The 22597-nt window shown below is 42.6% G+C and overlaps 1 protein-coding gene across 1 annotated transcript in view; it reads left to right on the top strand.

The window, feature by feature from the left end:
• Positions 1-22597, top strand: part of LOC132477389 (phosphatidylinositol 3,4,5-trisphosphate 3-phosphatase TPTE2-like) — a 73292-nt gene that overhangs the window by 41360 nt on the left and 9335 nt on the right. The window contains exons 22-25 of the mRNA XM_060079756.1: positions 5081-5142; positions 6822-6902; positions 10339-10444; positions 16245-16336. Coding sequence (XP_059935739.1) covers positions 5081-5142; positions 6822-6902; positions 10339-10444; positions 16245-16336 — 341 coding nt within the window. The remainder of the gene's footprint in view (positions 1-5080; positions 5143-6821; positions 6903-10338; positions 10445-16244; positions 16337-22597) is intronic.

The following is a 22597-nucleotide window of genomic DNA, read 5'->3' as shown; positions in this document are numbered from 1 at the left end:
CAAGTTTCCATATGCATTTGGGACTGTCTGTGAATTTTCTATACCACACTGTTGTAATTTTTATAGCTTTATAATATATCTTGATAAAGACAGAAATCTCTTGACTCTTTGTATATTTAATTTTAGAATTATTTGATCAAGTTCTACGTGAAAATATATTTGGGATTTTTATTGGAACTGCATTGAATCTATAGATTAATTCAGAAGCATTGAGAACTTTGCAATATTGAGCTGTACATGAAGAGTTTTCTATTTATTTGAATCGTCTGATCTTTCAATAATATTTTATACTTCTCTTCAGGATGGTCTTGTATATCTTTTGTTAAATTCATCCCAAGACACATTGCTACTGCAAAAGGAAGCTTTTTTCTATTACATTTGGATTGGTTTCAATTTTTACTATTATAATGCTGCTATGAAATACATTTTTCTTGTTGCACATGTGCCCACATTTCTGTTGAGTGTAGACCTTGGACTAAAATTGTTTTGTCTTAGGATAATGAATCTCAAACTTTTATAAATGATGTCATCTGTTTTCCGAAACAGTTGACAATTTACACTCCACTGGCATTGCATGAAAGTCCCAAGTATTCCACATCCTTAAGCAACACTTGGGTTTCTCAGTCATTTTATTTTTAGCTCTTGGGTGGGTGTGTAGTTGTATCTCATTATGGCTTTCATTTGCATTTCTATGGTTACTAATAAGATTGAGAACGTTTTCATAGGTTTATTATGATATCCTTGGATATTCTTTTCTATGAAGTATCTGTTTAATTTCCTTGTCTATTTTTCTCCTGGATTGTTTGTTTTTTTCCAATTGACTTGTAGGAATTCATTATATATTCTCCATTTCAACTCTGTGGTTTGTTATATGTATTATACAGTATTCCAAGATACCTTTTCTGCTCTGTGATTTGCCATTTCTCTCTGAGTATCTTTTGGTTAACAGCACTTCTTTTCTAACATAGTCAGTGTACATTGTTCTTTCTCTTCTTAAGGTTAGTGTTCTGTGTCCTAATTAAGAAATCTTTCCCTGAGTTTAAAAAGACATAGTCCTATATTATCTTATATAAGTTTTATTTCGTTTGGAATTGATTTATGTGTGTGGTGTGAGGAAGGGGTCAAGTTTTATCATTTTCCATATGGCTGTCTCATTGTTTCAGCACACTGATTTCATTTCCTTGCCGTTCTGCAGGACATGGGTCTGCTTCTGAACTTTCTAATCTGTTCATTGCTTTTTCATCCATCTGTGTGCTAGCAGCACAACTCTCTTACTTGTCTTCGCTTTCTAATAAGTCCTGATTTCCCTTAAAGGGAGTCCACTCATCTTGTTCTTCACAGTTGTTTGTGTTTTTTAGGCCATCTACATTTCCGTATACATTTTGGAATCAGCTAGTCAAGTTACACACACACACACACACACACCACACACACACACACACACACACACACACACACACACACACAGCCCTGATGGAACTTTGGAATTTCATTGAAGCTGTAGATAGAGGGGAATTGAAATCTTTACAATACTGAGTTTTCCAATCCATGAATGGAAATATCCACTCACGTAGTTAAGTCTTCTTCAGTCTCTCTTTATAATGCCTTTTCATTTTCTGCATAGAAAGCTTGTATATGTGTGGTTAGATTTATTCCTAGATATTTGATATTTTGATATTTTAACTATTATAAATTATATCCCTTGGAAATTTTTATGTCCTAGATATTTGTTTTTGATGCTCTAAATGCAGTTGGTTTTACTAACCTTGCAATCAGCAAACAACTAAATTCTTTCATTAATTCTATTAACTTGTCTGTAAATTCTTTTGGATTTTATGGCACATGATGATATCCTATGAAATAATGAACTAAATTCTTCCTTTTCAATCCTTTTTTTCCCTAGCACTGGCTAGAACCTTTGGTACAGTGTTGAATTATATGGGATGATCGCAGGAATCCTTGTTCTCCTGCTCTCAAAGGAAAAGCTTTCAGCATCTCATCAATTACTTTAGGCTGTGTGTCAGTGTTAGATAGTCTCTATCAGATTAAGACATTCCTTTAATTTGCTAGGAGTTTTTATAATGAATGAATGTTGAATTTTCTTGGAAGCTTTTTCTGTGTCTTTAAAATAATATGATTTCTTACCTTCATTCTATTAATCTGGTTGATGACATTGATTATAAAGTAGTAAACTAACCTTGAATTCCTGGAATAAACACAATTTTGTTGTGCTCTCTTATTTTTTTAGTAAATTGCTGGATTCTGTTTGCTAATATTTTCTTAAGGGTTTTTGGATCTATGTCATGAGTAAGAGTGGCTATAGTTTTCAAATTTTGGCTTCATAAACCAAAATTAAGTTGTACTTACTCTTTTTTTTTAAGTCTCTGGATGAGTTTGTATAAGTTGACATTTTTTTTCAGTAGTATTCAGTAGTAAAGCAACATTGGCCTCAGTGGGGGAATTGGCCTTAGTTTCTCTGTGGGGAAGTTTTTAAAGTATGGCTCAATTTCTTTATTAGATATGGGATTATTTATAATTTTATTTCTTCTGCACATTTTGGGTATTTTCCCAAGCATTTGTTCATTTTATCTAAATTTTCAAATGTCTTGGCATCAAATTGTCTTAAAATATCTTATTCTAATGTCTACAGTGGTGTTCCCTTTTTCATTCCTCACATTGCTGTTTTTGGTGCCCTCTCTCTTTTTTCTTTTGATTAGTCTCACCAGGAATTTACTACTTTTATTAGTCCTTTCAAAGTACCAAGTGTTTTGGCCTTACTGATCTTCCCTATTATTTGTTTTTTATTTCATCATTTCCTTTAGTGTTTCCTTTCTTCCACTTTCTTTGGTTTAATTTGCTGTCTTTTTCCTAACTTCTTGAGATGCATGCTTAACCCAGATTTTCAGCCTTTCTCTTTTCTAGTGAGCGTTTAAGGCTATAAATTTCCCTCTAAGAATAGATTTAGCTTCATCACACAAGTTTTTATGTATATTCATTATTATTTAGTTCGGAATATTTTCTAATTTCCATTGTGTTTGTTTCTTAGACTCATGGGTTCTATAGAAATATACTGTCTTATTTTCAGACATGAGGATTTTGTAATTATCTTCTAGTTATTCATTTCTGGTTGTATTGCATTGTGGTCAGAGAACATATGCATTTTTTTAGTTCTTTGAGACTTATTTAGACTTGCTTTATCACCCAGAATTTGGTCAATTTTATCAAATGTTTTCTGTGCACTTGAAAATAAAGTGTATTATGCATTGTCCTGAACAGTGTTCTCTATGTGCCCATTAGGTTGTTTGTTAATTGTTTTATTCAAATCTTCTATATCCTTACTGATATTTTATTTTGGTTTGCTTGAATTCTTTGCAGCATAATTCCTTCCTCCCACCCCCGCCATTTGCTTGGAAGTCATATACTCTTTTTATATTCCTTAGTAATTTCTCTAAAGGTTTCAACTGACATCCCTTATTTAGCTATCAGTTTTTGCTTTTTTCGTAGTGTTGACCTTGTATCTTCCTGAACTCGTTCATTAGTTTTAGGGGTTAGCCTATAGATTTACTTGGACTTTTCTAGTCTGCAAATAATGAGAGTTTGTTTCTTCTGTTTTTATCCCTATACATTTTTTCTTATCTTACAATACTGGCTAAGCCATGTAGTAAATAGAAGCAGTGAATAGTGGACATTTTGTTTAGCTCCTGGCTTTAAGAGGAATGTTATCATCATTTCATCATTAATATGACATACCTGGTAGGTATTTTGGTAGATTCCTTTCATCATAGTTAAAAACTTAAAACCTTTGTCCAATAGCAAAAGTTTAGGGAATGAATATATGTTTATGTTTTAAGTTAAAATACTGAAGACAGGTGTAAATCATTTTAATGATTCCTTGCATACCTGACTTGACTGGATGAGAGGGCATCTACTTTGTCTGTGGTTGTGCTTATCCATAGCCACTGGGACATGAATCTGCAAGTTTTTTTTCAAATGGGAATATGTAAGGGCTGTAAAGACTCAGAGATGTCCTCCAGAATTGAAATGTTAACCATCCATGCTAGAGAGCTAGAGAGCTAGATTGTTCATGGTCAGTAGCCTCCTTTAAGCAAGAAGCTTTCACTTATCAGAGCACAGGGTGGTACAAAGTCCTCTTTGGAAGTACTTGGCTTAGAATATTGTTTTCCAAACTATGGGTTGCCAAATAAATTGAGTGGTTCATTTTTTTTAAAAGGATAGAATAGAAAATAGAGTGCATCTTAAGGTAAAAGAATAAGTTTGGAATTACATAAAATAGAGTTCAGCATATACTGGCTAAGACAAAAGCTACAGATCATTGTAGAAAGAAGAGATGCAATGTACTTTTTAACTCACATTTTGTATGGCAGGACAAAAATATAAATTGGAAAGAAACCATGAGACTTTGAGGATAAAATGACATGAAATCAAGGATTTGCTTTAACATGCTGGTTGGGGGGCTGGGGTGCGTGTAGAGAGGGGGAGGGAAAGAAGGATGAGGGAAGAAAAGGAAGAAACAAGTCTAACAATCAATCTGATAATTATCGAATCTGGGGAACAGGTATATGGGGGCTCATTATTCTGTTCTTTCGACTTTAAGGTGTCTTGTAGCACACAAAACACTCTACCTAAAATGGAAGGAATGGTAGGTATGGCAAATGCTCCGTGGTGTTTTGGGTTCTGTCCATGTTTGATCTTTTATAGTTTGTTTTATTTACATTAGTAGGAAAACAGGGTGTGTCATTACTCTTAACTGGTAGGTGTCTCTTTAGCTTTAGAGTCTGGAGCAGAGCTCGTTGCCTCTGCCTGTTACTGCAGTCTCCAGGGGTCATGACTCAGAACAACAGACACGGGCACATCCATGCACACACTTAGCACAGAACTCCAGGGAGAAGCTCAGAGCAAGCCGTGTAAGGGCTTTGTCTATCTCTGAATTGAAATATTTTGAGCCAGCACTTTCCGAGTGGAAGAAAATCAATCCAAAATGAACTCTAAACACTTGTGAGTGTAGTTTTATAGCAAGTCCTGCCATGAGCAATGGTTCATGAACTAACTTCTTTTCTAGGAAGAACTGGAACTATGGTCTGTGCCTACCTTCTTGCCAGTGAAATATTTGCAACCGCAGAGGTATGAAAGATACTCCTACCAATGCTGTCTTAGGCTGATTGAATCTGTTAGCTCTGAAACCTCATTGGTGGGATGGTAACATGATTCCTGAGTCATGGTACTTAATGGAGTTGTAATTGGAGAGGTGATGATTAGATAGCCTGGTTTGGATACTTTCTCGTTTAACTGGCACTAGTTAGTAACTGACCTCAGGGCCTCTTTGGGACGGGATGGAGGGTGAGGTCAGTGAGACGCTCACCTTGGACACAAAACTTAAGGGAATGCCAAAAATCTCAGTAATTAAGTTAAATAATATTCCAGTGCAGCATTGAAAAAATCTAAGTTAATGCCAAAAAATCCATCGTGGATACAATATGAATATTTTAAATAAAGACAGGACACAGCAGACTCCAGATTAATGTGAAATGAGTGAGGTCAAGTTGTGAAAGTGCAAAAAAACCCTCAGCAATACAGAAGCTTGACTTGCCTCCCCCAGACCCAGAACTGCTCTGACATAATCCCACCAGCTCCAGGCCTTCCTCCTTTCTCACGAGAATAAGAAGAAGATGGGTTAGGGAAATTTTCTAAAGGACCTTGAACATCCTTGCAAGTGCTAGGTAGGTAAAAGGCATCGTTTTCCAACTCGGAACAAAGTCTCTCCTGGATGTTATATCTTTGCACAGTCAACATCTGTGGGACCTGTGCCCTCTGGAAATTCCTGAGAAGACAGAATGGGCTGTTGCTATGTCTTAAAGCAGGGTTCCCACTCTTTTTCTGCCACGATCTCGCTGAAAAGTCACCTCTTAGAGGGCACGCTCTCAGCCGCTGTGCTTCTCTCTCAGCCTGCAGCCCAGAGAAGAGAAGCTGGGGGTTCTGATCTGGGCCCAGCACCCTGATTCAACCGCCTTCTTTATTTCAAATTTGAGACCCACAGGTTAGGAAAATGGATGCTCTAGGACAGTGTTTTTCACACTATGGATCAGTTTATCAGTGAGTTGTGAAATCAACTTATTGGGTTGTCACTCGCATTTTTTAAATAAAATGGAATCGATTAGAATAGGAAATATCAAAAGGTAAGTATTGTTTGTGAAACTTGTTTCAGTTCTGTGTGTGAGAGAGAGAGTGCGTGTGTATGTGTGTGTGTGTATCTCCCAGGTTTATGAATGTGGATTGTAGCTTTAAAAATAAAAAGTTTGAGGGACCTCTCTGGAGGTCCAGTGGTCAGGACTGCACGCTTTCACTGCCGAGGGTTGAGTCCCTGGTCAGGGAACTAAGATCCCGTAAGTTGTGTGGCGTGGCCAAAATCAGTAAATATATAAAGTTTGCAAGCGGTTGGTCTGGAGCCCTAGACAGAGCCAGAGGCCAGTGCTCAGGCCTTTGCTGTCTCTGACAGGCTGCATGCATCTCCATGGCAGGTCACTTGGTTTTCTTTTGGTCCTAATCTTCTCCATTTGTAAACTAGGAAGATAGGAAGAAGGACCAGATTATCTCCAAAGTCTTCCAGCTCTACAATTGCCTGTCTTTATGAATCTTTGAGAGTAGGCCTTGATGTGGCTTTGTTAATTCTGTTATTTCGGGTATAGCCTCTGCCCAAAGACCGCTGACTTAAGGAAATCATGTGCCCTTAGAAACTTCAGAATGCCTTATACAGGAAAGGGACATGCAGATGACCCATGATTGGACTGTCCCCTTTTTTATAGGACAGCCTTCATTATTTTGGAGAACGACGAACGGGTATATCCATCAGCAGTAAACATCAGGGAGTAGAAACTCCTTCTCAGGTAAGTGTTCTTTCTTTAAAAGGGGTCACTCTGGGTAATTAGGTTAAGATTGGCATCTGTTACCTGGTTTCATTTTAGACTCTCTTCCTTGGGTGATTCCTTAGGTCATCTTCCCCTTGGGTGGTCTTCCCCTTGGGTGATCTTCCCCTTGGGTGGTCTTCCCCTTGGGTGATCTTCTCCTTGGGTGGTCTTCTCCTTGGGTGGTCTTCTCCTTGGGTGATCTTCCCCTTGGGTGGTCTTCCCCTTGGGTGCCCCGTGACAGGCCTTGATCCCTCCCACAGGCCAGGAGCCCTGCCTCAGGTGGTGCTTGGCTTTGCAAGCACTGAGTTCTCCCCAGAGCACCCTGCCTTCCATTTTAATTGGTTATTGTTTGCAGAGTTCAGGAGTTGATTCCGTTCCCAAGGTAGGAAGGTCCGATTCCTAAGGTTTCAGACCCCTGAAGATGATCTGAAGTCACTAGCCTTTTATTTCCATGTAAAGAGGAACTGAGTCTTTCACAAACCCCTATTAGGGCAATTCAGCCCTTGTAGAACATTGTGTGTGTGTGTGTGTGTGTGTGTGTGTGTGTGTGCGTGCGTGCGCGCCCACGCATGGGCGTGCACATGTGTAAGGGAGAGACAGACAGTGACAGAAAAAGACAGAGACAGATTCGGTGGGAGGGGGGCTGCACTTCAAAAGAGAAAGGAAAGGGAAAAGTAACATTTTTCAAAAACCTATTTTATACTAGACACTATTGTACTTTTACATATATTGTGTCATTTAATACTCAGACAACCCATGTGACTCATATGTTATTTATTTATTTTTCCCTTTTAAAACATTTTATCATGGACTTTTTCATAAAAAGTCAAGACAGTCATACAATAAATCCCCTTCTATTCATCACACTGCTTCAGCAATCATTTCGTCATGTGGCCAACCATTCATTCCCTCCCCACTCTACACACACACACACACACACACACACACACTTCATTTTCACACTAAACTTGGATTATTTTGAAGGAAATCCCAGACATCAGATCATCTTATCCCCTAAGCATTTTAATATGACATCTAACATAAAGACTCTAAAAAAAAAACCCTTAAAACCATTGATATATCTAACAATACTATACCTTAATAGTATCAAATGTCTACTCCTCGTTTAAATTTCCATAACTATCTTAAAATCTTTTTAAAACTTAGTTTGTTTCAGTCAGGATCCAAACAAAGGCACACGTTTCATTTGGTTGCTATGTCTCCTTAAGTCTCTTTTAGTTGATAGGTTTCCCACCTCTCTTTTTTTTTCTTCCTTGTAAATTGTTTATTGCAGAAACCAGGCCATTTATCCTATAGAGTTTACAACATTCTAGACTTTGTTGAATCCTGCTAAGGGTTTTGCATTCATTATCTAATATAATATTCTGAATAACGCAATGAGTGGGCACCATTATGATTCCCATGTTATAGACTGGGAAATCGAGGTTCAGGGAAACTAACTGTTTGAACTAAGAACTCAAATGCAGATCTTTCAGACTCCAAAGCCCATTATTTCCCATCCTGTGCACAGCTTCTCATTTGGATTGCCTTTTGTATACGGCCCCTCAAACCCAAGTGAGAGATGGTTGGGAATTCTTAAGTAAATGTGGATGTGGCCATGAAGGAGAGTTTTCTTTGAGTGAAGTGATGAAAGCTGATACCCTTGGCTTAGTTAGCAGAACACTGTAACTGCTGGCTCTAGACATTTCATTTGGGATCAAAGAACTCAGCCTTATCCATTCATACTTTTCTGCCAAACTCAAGCAACACAAGAAAGTAAAAACGATAGCCATAGCCTATAAGTAATACATCAACTTATTGAAGCCCAGCTCGAATCATGCCATTTCACACTCAAAATCCGTAATGGCTTCTGACTGCCAATGGCAACAAATATGTTTTAACCAGGCACTCCCAATCTAGATAGGATTTTTCCAACCGCTTCTCCCACTATGTGCATTCACACGCTCTAAGGCGTTTGGATTGTTTGCCGTTTCCCAGCCTGTTTATACTTTACACCCACGTGCTCACAAGGGCCCCTTGTCCTGGAGTCCCTTTGCCCTCCCAGCCTGAAGTAGTCTTCTGCTTTTTCAGGAGTTCTTATAGCCCTTTGTGTTCCTTTTAGGGACTAAGTTGCTTTACGTTATTTTCCAGCTATTCGAAGTTGTGTCTTCTCTACCCTTTTTGCACGCCCACGTCTTTCCCATCTTTCCACCCCGGCAGCCCGAAATGCCTCATATAGTATCTCCTTTGTCTGTAGTGAGTGCTTACTAAGTATATGTTGGTTTTATTAACTTCTGCTACGTGCGCCTGTTGTTTGGGGCTGTAGGGGAAAGAAGCGTGAGAGCAAAAGCAGCTACAGGGCCATGGCAGGTTACAAGCCTTTAGTGGAAGGTCAAGAATCTGGTGGCAGGAGTCAAGGGGACGTTCGATGTAGCTCCTTCAGGCACATCTTCCCTTCCCCATTTCCTCTGCAGTCACGTGCAGGGTCTCTAACTTACTCCAGGACTGGCACACCCTAGGCTGCAGCTGAGTCTCTTCTGATTCACTGGGCTAGCCGTGCAGGGGCCCGGCCTCAGGCTTGAGGGCTGTGTTGGCGAGGCCCCAGGACAGAGTTCCCTGCGTGTGCGGCAGTAATTCTCAGACACCATCCCCTCCTGACCCTGCAGTGTGGCCATTCAATGCACTACATACATTTCATGCACCCCTGAGTTAAGAGCTTGACTGGTCCTTTCCAGTGCAGAGGATGGTGGTTAATTTTATTAACACTTCCCAACGGGTGGGGAAGAGTCTATGAACTTTTCAGTCCGGTTGATTCTGTACCAGAACTCTTCTTAACTTCTAGAAGAAAGGAGAGCCCTTGTGAACAGCTTGCCATGGGAGACGGACTAGGCTAAGAGAACCCCCAGGCTTCCTTGCAAACATGGAATTGAGGGAATGGGAAGCGGAGAGATGCTCACTGGCTGGGACTAGAGAAGGTTGTGAATGTGCTGCTGGCCCATGGAGCTCTCCCCCTGAGCTCTTATGTCTTCCCTTCTCTCATGCCGAGGAGGCTACTGCTCCCCAAAGCACAAAGCTTCCTTTAACTCAGCCACAATGAAGCTTCTACCCCAGACCGACCTCTCCCACATTTGCAGTTAATGGCATCTTGCTGTCATGTTGTTCTAGCTGTTTTGTTGGTTCTGCTTAGTTGCTCTCTCAGTCCCAGCAGCCTCTAAGCCACACCTGGCTCCTTTCTTGTTCCTTGCCTGTTGCTCTTCATTCAGTATTTGTTTTCTAAGGTAGATATTTAGTCATGAGGCAACAAATGCCTAGTTACATAATGGCAGCCAATCAATGTTTCCTTCATCAATTATTTTCCTTAAACAAATCAGGACTTTTTACCTTCACTTAAATCGAGACTTCTTTTGTATTGCAGAAGAGATTTGTTGGATATTTTGCAATGGTGAAAAATACCTACAAGTTGACTCTTCCTCCAGTGAAGAAACTCACGATGAAAACAATCATTATTTATTCAATTTGTGGTAAGTGCTTTATGTATAATTGGAGAATTGGCAGGAGGGCCAATGTTCTTGCTATTCGGGAGGGTTTTCTCATGGTTATGTGCAAAGACAACCCCAATGCATAGCTGTCTTTTTGTGTAGCCTCCGGTATAAACCCCTCCTCCTGGAATTGCCCATCAGCCCAGCGCTGCTGTGGCCACGTTACCACTGCTTAGGTGTCCTCTCCTTTCCTTTCCCATCACCAATCTGGGGGGCTCCATCCCCCCTTCCCTTTCTCCTGTTCTCATTGCTGCTCTGGCCTCAGCCCAGGGTGTCCTTTTCAGAGTAGAACCTCCGAGATTAAAGGGAGGGAAGGTCCCATGAGACCCGGAGACAACTTCTTTCTCATGCCCATCTCTGGTTCAGGGTTTGTCTTGGGAGATGCATCCCTGTATCATTTTCTCTCCTACTCCTCTCAGAAACCTTTTTATTTTCTATTATCTCCTGATCTCTCCCTTTCCCTGCCCTCTTCCCCCATAGCCCCCTCTCCCCCAGCAACCCCATCAGGATGTCTTAAATACCCGAACAGCAAATGAATTTTGTTGCCACAAATTCTTTTTGCAAATAACTGCTGAGAACCGCTTTGGGCCAGGCCCCCTGCTCGTGTTTCTTTGCCCTTCAGGAGCCCCTGCATGTAAGCAGAGGAGAGGAAGGTACACAGATGAAGAGCTGACCACAGTGTTGGACAGCTTCCTAGGAGAACAGCACTTAGGTCTTCCCTACCTGAACCTACAGGAACACAAAAAAGGGTTGGGAGAAACCTGGCCTCTGTGGGGGGCTCTCTCAGCCCCCTAGCTGTTACCAGTTCTTACCTAGAGTAAAAGTCCTATCAACTTCAAAAGAGCTGACGATGCCTGCTTTGGGAGTGTAAGGAGAAAGAGGGGACCTGCCGTCGCCCCGAGAGGCAGAGATATTGGTCAGATCGTCCACCTCTGGGACTTGAAAGAAAAGGAAGGGAGAGGGATGGGCCTCAAGGCCATGTCTTTATTTCTCTGTCACCCGCCTAGCTTCCCTGTACAGCTCACCCTCAGGGAGGTGGAAACAGGGACCCCTCAGTGTGGAGGGGATGGGGCCTCACTCAGTGCCAGAGGCGCAGCAGGAGGTGATGCTTCTGATTGCCTAAAGCAACAGCCAGCTTGTGGAGCGCGAGGCGCGGTGCTGAGTGCCGGGCCTCTCCTGGGCCTGGCTGCGGGGCGAGGGCGCTGGCGTCCACCCAGACAGCCTATTGCTTTTAGCCCTCTGAGGAGTCCCACAAAATCAGATCTAGACATGTATTTTTTAACGCTTCGTCCAATTATTCAGAAATAAGAGAACCCTTTAGAATGTATGTAAAAACTGCATAGTCAATAAAAAGTACAATTGTGAGTTAAAATAGAAAATGCTTTTTTTCAAATTATTTACATATTTCTCCCTTCTTCTCCAAATGCCCGCATCGCCGCCACTTCTTGGCAGGGGTGAGGAATTGTGAGAGTTACCACGAGCAGATTGCATGGGTTTCTGGCTTCTGGAAACAAACTTCAGCCCAGCAGCGTGGTTTCTGTGGGAAATTTTGGTGTAGATTTCCAAACAAGCGTCGTGCAGGCAGACCCTGGAAACACAGCCTGTTCCAGCAGGAGGCTGCCTGTGTGTATAAAGGAGCAACTGTGCGAAGGCTTTGTGGGCTGCAGAGTGCTCTAGGAGGTCCGTTCTGACTGTGACGTGTGTGTGTCACGTATGAGGGACAGGGTTGGAGTGGAGCCTCGCTCAGAACACCATCTGCCTTCGGACGTCCCCAGGGTAGAGCCAGGCTTGTCCGGCAGCTGGTGGGTGGGAAGGGACAGCAGTGCCTGGTTCCCCATCGTTTCCTGCAGAAAGTGCAGTGTGAGAGGCCACCCAGGTGGCTGGTGGAGCAGCGTCCTCCTCTAGGTAATTGAAACTCAGCTCTACAACCAAGTTGGTGGCGTGAGAGCCTGTTTTGTACCTGAGTGTATCCTCTCCCTCAGGGTCCTCTTGGTTAACAGTGAGAATCCAGGCATCCCTCGTTTTATTGCTCTTTGCTTTATTGCGCTTCGCAGACGTTGCACTTGTTCAAAAAAATGAAAGCTTTGTGACAATTCTGAGTTGTCAGATGATGGTGAGCAGTTTTTTTTGTTTTGTTTTGTTTTGTTTAGCAATGTGGCAATCAAGTTTTTTGTATTTAATGGTTTGTGTTAGAATTTTATGTATTTATTTATTGGCTGCATTGGGTCTTTGTGGCTGCTCACAGGCCTTCTCTAGTTGCTACTCTTCGTCGCGCTGCACGGGCTACTCGTTGCGGTGGCTTCTCTTGTTGCGGAGCATGGGCTCTAGGTGCGCGGGCTCAGTAGTTGTGGCTCGTGGGCTTAGTTGCTCTGCGGCACGTGGGATCTTCCTGGGCCAGGGTCGAACCCGTGTCCCCTGCATTGGCAGGCGGATTCTTAACCACTGCGCCACCAGGGAAGTCCCGATCAAGTATTTTTTAATGAAGTTATGTACATTGTTTTAGACATAATGCCATTGCACACTAAATAGACTACAGTATAGTGTAAACATAACTTTTTGTATGCACTGGGAAAGCAAAAAAGTTCGTGTGACTCGCTTTGTTGCGATATTCACTGTATTGCAGTGGTCTGGAACCGAACACACAGTATCTCTGAGGTAACCCTATGACAGTATCTATACAAACCTCTGTGAGTATTAAACTATTCCAAACAGACAAAAAGGCATTTAGTCTGATGGAGTTTTGATGCATTTCTCTAATGTGAACAATGAAAATAGGAATAGTTTCTCAAACTTCTAAGCTTAAAAATGGTTTTAGTAAGTTCTAGCATTTCATATATTGTCCCAGTCTGATATCATATCCGAAGACTGTGACTTCTGTCTTCATTTTTGAATTTTACTTCACCTCTGTGGAGATACTGTTTAGTTAAAACTGTAAAGTGCAGATCTAGAGAACAGAGGAACTAACACAAATTTATAAGTACTGTAGGTGAAAACTGGTGGAGAATTTTATGGGTTTGGTTTCCTCATGTCAGGCTAATATAAAATAGAGGATTTTAAAAGTCTAGTTTGAGATCCTCATAAAGGCTTCCAGACAGAAAGTTGTACCCTTTGCAGCTATTCTTACGGTGTGGGCCTCAGCTGGCAGAGCCCACTTAAGAAGGCCTGCCTGGTACGCCAAAATTCTTGCTGCACCCACGTAAATAAGCAGGCCAAAGCCAATGACAGCAGCCTTCTTTTGGAATAAGAATTATCCCCTTTGAGGGAGATCAAGGTGGCGGAGTAGGAGGACACTGAGCTTACCTCCCCCCATGAACACATCAAAAATACAACTACCTGTGGAGCTACCTGGAGGCTGGCAGAAAGGCCCTTCTACGGCCAAATCTGTAAAGAAAAATCCGCATGGAGTCTGGTAGGAAGGGAGGAGAAGTGATCTGGTCGACACCTGCACCCTTGGTGGGGGACCCAGACGTGGAGGGGGGTGTCATGGGCTTGGGGAGCCTCCCTGGGGAGCAAGGGGTTTGAGCCACACATTTGGCACTCTAGCCCTGGGGTCTGACACCAGGAGGATGAGTCCCCTTAGCTGTTTTGAAAGCCAGTGGGGCTCAGCGGAGGCTGTTAAACACTGAGCCCTCACTCACAGAGTGAGTGGTTGCTTATACCCCCATCCTGGCAGACGCAGCAGCCTGAAAACCCTGACCAGGGAGAAAGCAGCCTTGGCTAGTGCTCGGTCACTGCCCACATTTAGGAGTGAAACTACTCCAGGCCAGGGACTGACACCGCCAGCGGGAAAGAAACCAGCTCAGCAGTGAGGCACCAACCCCTCCGGCCCTGACCCAGCCTCTAACCAAGGGTGCTCAGTGGGGAAAATGTAAAACCAGCACAGAAGTGCAGCCCCAAACCCTTGAGCCCCTGCTGCATCCCAAACCAAGGTGGAGACGGCCGTGTGTCACACACAGGGTCGCACCTGGCTCCGGCTCTAGCCCCTCCCTCTCCAGCCCCGCTTCCCACCAAGGTGGTGGCTGCCACCACACCCCAGGGGCAGATGGGACCTGTGCTCACTTCTCCCACCAAAGCCACTGAGCATACGCAGACTACATAGTCCTGCACAAGGGCACTCCTTCAAGTCTGGGATAGGTAACTGATTCACTTAATTTCATAGAGACAGAGAAAGGTAAACAAAATGAGAAGACAAAGGAGTATGTTTCAAATGAAAGAACAGCAACAACAAAAATCCCCTAAAGAATAACCTTCCTTTGAGATGATGATCACAGCAGACTGTCAGGAAAAAGTGTGATAGATTTTGAAATGGGCAGTGTCTTCTCTAGGCCTACCCCCAGGGTTACCTTCACCTCTCATGGTCTTTAAGCTATTTTACAACTCTAAGTGGTAGAAAACTGATAATAATGCAAATAATTTTTGTGCATAAAAATGCAAATTAGTTAGTTGTGTCTAGCGGAATGCAACTGATTATTGACCTGTTTTGTATTTATTTGTAAATTCATTTCATCATTCCTTATCTGCCCATAAATGTGCAGTACTTTGAAACAGCTGTAGCATTTGACTTGTTCCTTAGTAATAAGTTAAAATGTTTAACGTGTTAAAAAATGCACGTACAGGACAGTGCTATGGCATGCAACAATTTCTATAAAACAAAAGGAGAATATATTTGTTCGTGTGTATATACATATATAAAACCTCTGGTAGAATATATATTCATATTTGATTATATATGCATAAAAAACTAGCAACTAGTAATAGGGGTTATCTGTCTGGGGCTGGAGAACTAAACAGGTGGGAGATAGGGAAAATGGAGACTTTTAACTTCATGCCTTTTATACCTTTTATTTGTAAATCGTGCAAATATACTTAAATTATTTAAAAAGTTTTAAATTGTGTGGGAATTAGTTTAAGCTCATAAAGCGATGCCCTTTTCCTGTCACGTGAGAAGTGTCTGACTTCGTCTAGCTCTACGTTTTCACTGACTTCTGGTTGACATCCGTCGAAGTGCTGCAGGTGGGTGGGACAGAGGGAACTGAGGCAGAGAAAGCCTGATTCCTCAGGACACGTTGTGTCGGTGAGAACAAGGTTAACTGAGCACGGAACACACTGAATGTAACAGTTAAGAGTGATGGATACATGACTTTATGAGAATATTTGTTTTAGTTCTGTACCTCTAGTTCTGTGCATATTTAAGTGAAATATGCAGGGTGGAAGGGAAAGCCGGAAAAATTATTTGCAGGCTTGAGAAACCAGCCCTTTCATGAAATGCTGAAGTAAGTGGGTCAATTAAATTGAAAAAAGAAAGGGGAAGAAACCATCTGTCTGTAAATATATGCTGAACATAGCAGGAACATTGGGATACAGCTATCCTATATTTTCCATAAACTGGATTTAAACTAGCGCAAGAGGAATTTAGACTATTTATTATTGAGAAACATCACAATTAGAAGTCTGAAGAAAGCAACACATCAACAAGAAAGGTTGCACATCCCCTTCCCTAATTTTTTTTTTCTATGAAGGTGAAGTGATGGAATTCTAAATCTTAGAAGCTGAACAATGTCTTTTTTTTTTTTTTTTCTCCAGCCTTATAAATTCTGCTTTAGGGGACAGAACTGAACTTGAAGCCTTGTCTTTCAAAGACAAAATCCATGCAAGAGCCCAAATGATTCAATATTGACACACTGTTAGCTGGGATAATTTTTTCTCTTTTTAATCCATATTGTTAATTGGTGAGACATTTTGATCTTTGCTCTAACCAACCTAACTTTTTAATTTCATTCAGGTGTTGGAGAAGGCAATGGAAATGATCTAAAAGTACAAATAATAATGCAAGGAAAGCCTGTCTTCTTCTGTTCTGCTTCCAAAAACTGTAGGGTAAGAGAGCATGGAAACTGAAAATTCTAGTGTTTGTTTTAAATCTCAGTGTCAAATCAGCATGTGGCCCTCCCCAAACCATCCCTCACCACAGGGAGAGGCTGTGTTGCTTTCTGGTTACCATCCAACTTGGTGTCCCTGGGTTTGGATTTGAGTCAAGAGTTAAATTTATTGTTCAAAATAGTGTTCAGGGGAAATAGTTTTCCAGAATATATTTTCAGTTCAGAGTGGTGCTTTGCCTTTCACTTTTCCACAAATGCCAAGCCTGTTCCCAGGAATCTATCAGAGTTTTAAATTCATGGATCTGTCACTTTTAGCCATATTCTCTTCTTCTTGGTCATTTTTATTATACGGCACTGATTCTGAAATTCTAATGTGCATGAAAATCACCTAGAGACTGGTAAAGATGCAGATTCCTAAGTTATACCCCCAAAGTGTGATTCAGGAAATGTGGAAAGGGGCCCAGGAATCTCTACACTTGGCAATGTCTCAAGTGATTCTAACTCAGCTATCCTATGGGACTGCACAGTGAGAAGCAGCGCAGGGGTGTATGGATCGGGGAGGAATCTCTTTGGGACCAAATAGTCAGTTTTCTTAAAGGCTGAAGAAAAGGTTAAGACTACAAACCTCTCCTGGAGCAACAGGAAAGCTTCCTTCATGGGTGTAAGAAATATAAACTTTTATTTTTTATTTCTTTTGCGGTACGCGGGCCTCTCACTGTTGTGGCCTCTCCCGTTGCGGAGCACAGGCTCCGGACGTGCAGGCTCAGCGGCCATGGCTCACGGGCCCAGCCGCTCCGCAGCACGTGGGATCTTCCCGGACCGGGGCACGAACCCGTGTCCCCTGCATCGGCAGGCGGACTCTCAACCACTGCACCACCAGGAAAGCCCAGAAATATAAACTTTTAAGATTCTTTCTCAGGCTTTGGTCTCTAGTTCTCCTATTACTTCTCCTCCTCCTTCTTTTTACTCCCCTGACCCCCGGGCGGGGGCACTCCCCCCAGGCCTCATCCCTGGCTTTCTGTTCTTATCTCCACACATACTCTATTCTTGGTTCTACACATCCATTCCCCTCCTTTAAACTATAATATCTTCTTTCATTCACTTGACACATATGTATGAGCCCCATACAAGGGGTAGACTCAAGAGCTGCAGTGTGGGCATTCTTTACCCCAGCAATTCAAACACAGTTGTCAATCCAAATTTATCCAATGAACTTTTCATCTGCTTCTGCAAATGGCACCAGCATTTTCTTACTCAGACTTTCAAATCTGGCATCATCTTTGATTCTTTATTTTTTTTTTTTGCGGTACGCGGGCCTCTCACTGTTGTGGCCTCTCCCGCTGCAGAGCACAGGCTCTGGACGCGCAGGCTCAGCAGCCATGGCTCACGGTCCTAGAAGCTCCGCGACATGTGGGATCTTCCCGGACTGGGGCATGAACCCGTGTCCCATGCCTCGGCAGGCGGACTCTCAACCACTGTGCCACCAGGGAAGCCCCTATGTCTACCTCTTTATTCCTGCCCTGCAACTAGGTTCATCAGTACCATATACATATATTTTTTAGATTCCATATATATGTGTTAGCATACGGTATTTGTTTTTCTCTTTCTGACTGACTTCACTCTGTACAACAGACTCTAGGTCCATCCACCTCACTACACATAACTCAATTTCGTTTCTGTTCATGACTGAGTAATATTCCATTGTATATATGTGCCACATCTTCTTTATCCATTCAATTCATCTGTCAATGGACATTTAGGTTGGTTCCTTGTTCTGGCTATTGTAAATAGTGCTGCATTGAACATTGTGGTACGTCTTTTTTTTTTTTTTTTTTTGGCTGTGTTGGGTCTTTGCTATGCATGGGCTTTCTTTAGTTGCGGTGAGCAGGGGCTACTCTTCGTTGCGGTGCACGGGCTGTCTTTGTGGTGGCTTCTCGTGTTGCAGAGCACGGTCTCTCGGTGCCTGGGCTTCAGGAGTTGTGGCTTGTGGGCTCTGGAGTGCAGGCTCAGTAGTTGTGGCGCACGAACTTAGTTGCTCCACGGCATGTGGGATCTTCCTGGACAAGGGCTCGAACCCATGTCCCCTGCATTGGGAGGCGGATTCTTAACCACTGTGCCACCAGGGAAGCCCCATGTCTCTTTTTGAATTATGTTTTTCTCAGGGTATATGCCCAGTAGTGGGACTGCTGGGTCATATGGTAGTTCTCTTTGTAGTTTTTTAAGGAACCTCGATACTGTTCTCCATAGTGGCTGTATCAATTTACATTCCCACCTACAGTGCATGAGGGTTCCCTTTTCACCACACTCTTTCCAGCATTTATTGTTTCTAGATTTTTTTGATAATGGCCATTTTGACTGGCATGAGGTGACCTCATTGTAGTTTGGATTTGCATCTCTCTAATAATTAGTGATGTTGAGCATCTTTTCATGTGCCTCTTGGCCATCTGTATGTCTTTCTTGGGAAATGTCTATTTAGGTCTGCCGCCCATTTTTTAACTGGATTGTTGTTGTGTTTGTTTGTTTGTTTGTTTTTTGCGGTACGCGGGCCTCTCACTGCTGTGGCCTCTCCCGTTGCGGAGCACAGGCTCCGGATGCACAGGCTCAGCGGCTGTGGCTCACGGGCCCAGCCACTCGGCGGCATGTGGGATCCTCCTGGACCGGGGCACAAACCCGCGTCCCCTGCATCGGCAGGTGGACTCTCAACCACTGCGCAACCAGGGAAGCCCTGTTTTTTTGATATTGAACTCCTTCAGCTGTTTGTATATTTTGGAGGTTAGTCCTTTGTCCATTGTTTCATTTGCAAATATTTTCTCCCATTCTGAGGGTTGTCTTTTCATCTTGTTTATGGTTTCCTTTGCTGTGCAAAAGCTTTTAAGTTTAATTAAGTCCCATTTGTTTATTTTTGTTTTTATTTCCGTTACTCTAAGAAGTGGGTCCAAAAAGATCTTGCTGTGGTTTATGACTGTCAGAGTGTTTTGCCTATGTTTTCCTCTAAGCGTTTATAGTGTCTGGTCTTACATTTAAGTCTTTAATCCATTTGGAGTTTATTTTTGTGTATGGTGTTAGGTAGTGTTCTAATTTCAGTCTTTTATATGTAGCTGTCCAGTTTTCCCAGCACCACTTATTGAAGAGGCTTGTCTTCTTTTTGATGATAGCCATTCTGACAGGTTTGAGGTGATGTCTCATTGTGGTTTTAATTTGCATTTATCTGATGATTAACAATGTTGAGCATCTTTTCACGTGCCTGTTGGTCATCTGCACGTCCTCTCTGGAAAAGTCTCTATTCAGGTCTTCTGCCCATTTTTTAATTGCCTTTTTTTTTTAATGTTGAGTTGTAGGAGCAGCTTATATATTTTGTATATTAACCCCTTATCAGTCATATCATTTGCAAATATTTTTCCCCATTCAGTAGGTTGTCTCTTCATTTTGTCATTGGTTTCCATTGCTATGCAAAAGCTTATATGCTTAATTAGGTCCCATTTATTTTTGCTTTTGTTTCCTTTGATTTAGGAGACACATCCAAAGAATTATTGCTATAATTTACATCAAAGAGTGTTCTGGGCCTCCCTGGTGGCGCAAGTGGTTGAGAGTCCGCCTGCCGATGCAGGGGATACGGGTTCGTGCCCCGGTCTGGGAGGATCCCATATGCCGCGGAGCGGCTGGGCCCGTGAGCCATGGCCGCTGAGCCTGCGCGTCCGGAGCGTGCGCGTCCGGAGCCTGTGCTCCGCAACGGGGGAGGCCACAACAGTGAGAGGCCCGCATACCGCAAAAAAAAAAAAAAAAAAAGAGTGTTCTGCTTACGTTTTCCTCTAGGAGTTTTATAGTATCCAGTCTTACATTTAGGTCTTTAATCCATTTTGAGTTTTTGTACATGGTGTTCGAGAATGTTCTTTTACATGTGGCTGTCCTACAGCCTTTGTTTTAAAGTCTGTTTTGTATACTATAAGTATTGCTACCCCACATTTTTGTTTCTATTTGCATGGAATATTTTTTTGTATCCCTTCACTTTCAGTCTGTGTGTGTCTTCAGATCAGAAGTGAATCTCTCGTAGGCAGCATATAGATGGGTCTTGTTGTTTTTTTTAATCCATCAGTCACCCTATGTCTTTTGATTGAAGAATTTACATTTAAAGTGATTATTGATAGGTTGTACTCAATACCATTTTGTGAATTATTTTCTGGTTGTTTTTGCAGTTCTTCTATGTTCCTTCTTCTCTCGCTGTCTTCCTTTGGAATTTGATGACTTTCTTTAGCATTATGTTTGAATTCCTTTTTCTAATTTTTCTCAATATTAGGTGTTTGGTTTGTGGTTAATTTGAGGTTCGTGTATAGCAGTCTATTTTAAGTTGATTACTTAAGTTCTACATTTTTACTCCCCCCACTCCATGTTTTATGTTTTTGATACATTTTACATCTTTTGATTTTGTATACCTACTAATTATTGTAGTTATAGTTGATTTTACAACTTTTGTCTTTAAACTTTATAACCTTTGTAAGTGGTTGATCCACTGCCTTTACTCTACGTTTGCTTTTACCAGGGAGATTCTTCCTTTCACATGTTTTCTGATTTCTAGTAATGGCCTTTTCTTTTTTCCTTAAAGAAGTCCTTTTAACATTTCTTGTACGACTGGTTCAGTGGTGAACTCCTGTAGTTTCTGCTTGTCAGGGAAACTTTATTCCTCCTTCAATTCTGTACAGAAACCTTGCCGGATAGAGTATTCTTGGCTATAAGTTTTTCCCTCTCAGTACTTGGAATATATTGTGCCACTCGCTTATGGCCTGTACAGTTTCTGCTGAAAAATCAGCTGATAGTCTTATAGGGGTTCCCTTGTACATAACTAGTTGTTTTTCCATTCTTTTGCACCTCATATGCTCTTGATTCCATCTACTGTATTGTTCCTTTCAGTAATTGTATTCTTCAGCTCGGACTGGTTCTTTTTTATATCTCTTTGTTGAAGTTCTCACTGTGTTCATTCTTCTTCCAAGTTTGGTGTGTATCTTTATGGGTATTTGAACACTATCAGGTTGATGACTTATGTCCATTTCGTTGGTTCTTATCCTGAAGTTTTGTCTTGTTCTTTGACTTGGAACGTATTCCTGTCTCCTCATTTGTTTCTGTGTATGAGGTAGATTAGCTACCTCTTCTGGTTTTGAAGAAGGTGTTGTAGGTGGTTTCCTGTGGGGCCCAGACGAGCAATCCCTGCTGGTCACCAGAGCCAGGGATGTGTTCTGTGGGGGCTGCATGTGCCCGTCCTGTTGTGTGGTACCACAGTTGCTGCAGTCCCACTGGTGGAAGGGGCTGGCCCCCAAGCCAGCTGCCTGTGTGGCCTGGCCCCAGCTGCTGCACATTCACTGGTGGACAAGGCTGGCCCCAGTGTGGCTGGCTGTGGGGCCGAACCACAAGAGTTGCAGGTACAGTGGGGAGTGGGGTTGGCTCCCACCCTGGGAGGAGGGGGACTACAACCAGCCAAGGACTCCCGCTGGATATGGCAGGGTGGCAGCTGCTTTGGAGGGGTGCCAGCTGGGAGGAGCTGCTTTGGGCAGGAAAGGTCTGCAGGGGAATGCTGGTGCTGGGGTGAGTGGTGGTAGCAAGGTAGAGGGCAAATGTTTTGAAATGGCACCTGCCAGTGCTGGGCCAGCCTCGGTAGAAGGAAAATTTTTTAAATGATGCCCACCAGCACTTTGTTGCCCAGAGGCAGTTTCTTCCCCCGCTTTGGCACTCACCCTCAAGTTCATGAATGTACTTCACATACGGCCTGGGCACTTTGCAAAGCGCTGCCTCTGTCCTGGGACTCAAAGTGAGTGAATTTGTGTGTGTGCCCTTTAAGAGCAGAGTCTTGGTTTCCTACAGCTCTCCTGGATACAAGCCCTGCTGGTTTTCATAAACGAGATGTTATGGGGGCTCATTGTCCTGGTGCAGGTCCCCAGGGCTGGGGTGCCTGATGTGGAGCTCAAAGCCCTCTCCTTAGGGAGAACCTCCGTGTTTGTGAGGTCCCCTCCCACTTGTGGGTAGCCATGTTGGGGGTATGGGTCCTGCTGAGACCACATCTCTGCCCTCCTCCTGTCTCAATGTGTTTTTTTCTTTATATCCTTAGTTGTAGGAGAGCTGTTCTACTAGTCTTCAGGTCTTTCTCAAAGAGAGCTGTTGCACACGTAACTGTAGTTTTGGAGTGTCCGTGGGAGCATCTTCCTACTCCACCATCTGGATCCCGCCTCAGTGCTCCTCTTCATTTATACAAATCCTTCCACGCCCATCTCAG

The sequence above is a fragment of the Mesoplodon densirostris genome, chromosome 17 (genome assembly GCF_025265405.1).
Source record: "Mesoplodon densirostris isolate mMesDen1 chromosome 17, mMesDen1 primary haplotype, whole genome shotgun sequence".
In the NCBI taxonomy this organism is placed as follows: Eukaryota; Metazoa; Chordata; class Mammalia; order Artiodactyla; family Ziphiidae; genus Mesoplodon; species Mesoplodon densirostris.
Note: the sequence above shows the minus strand (reverse complement) of the source record. Positions and strands in the feature narration are given on the sequence as shown.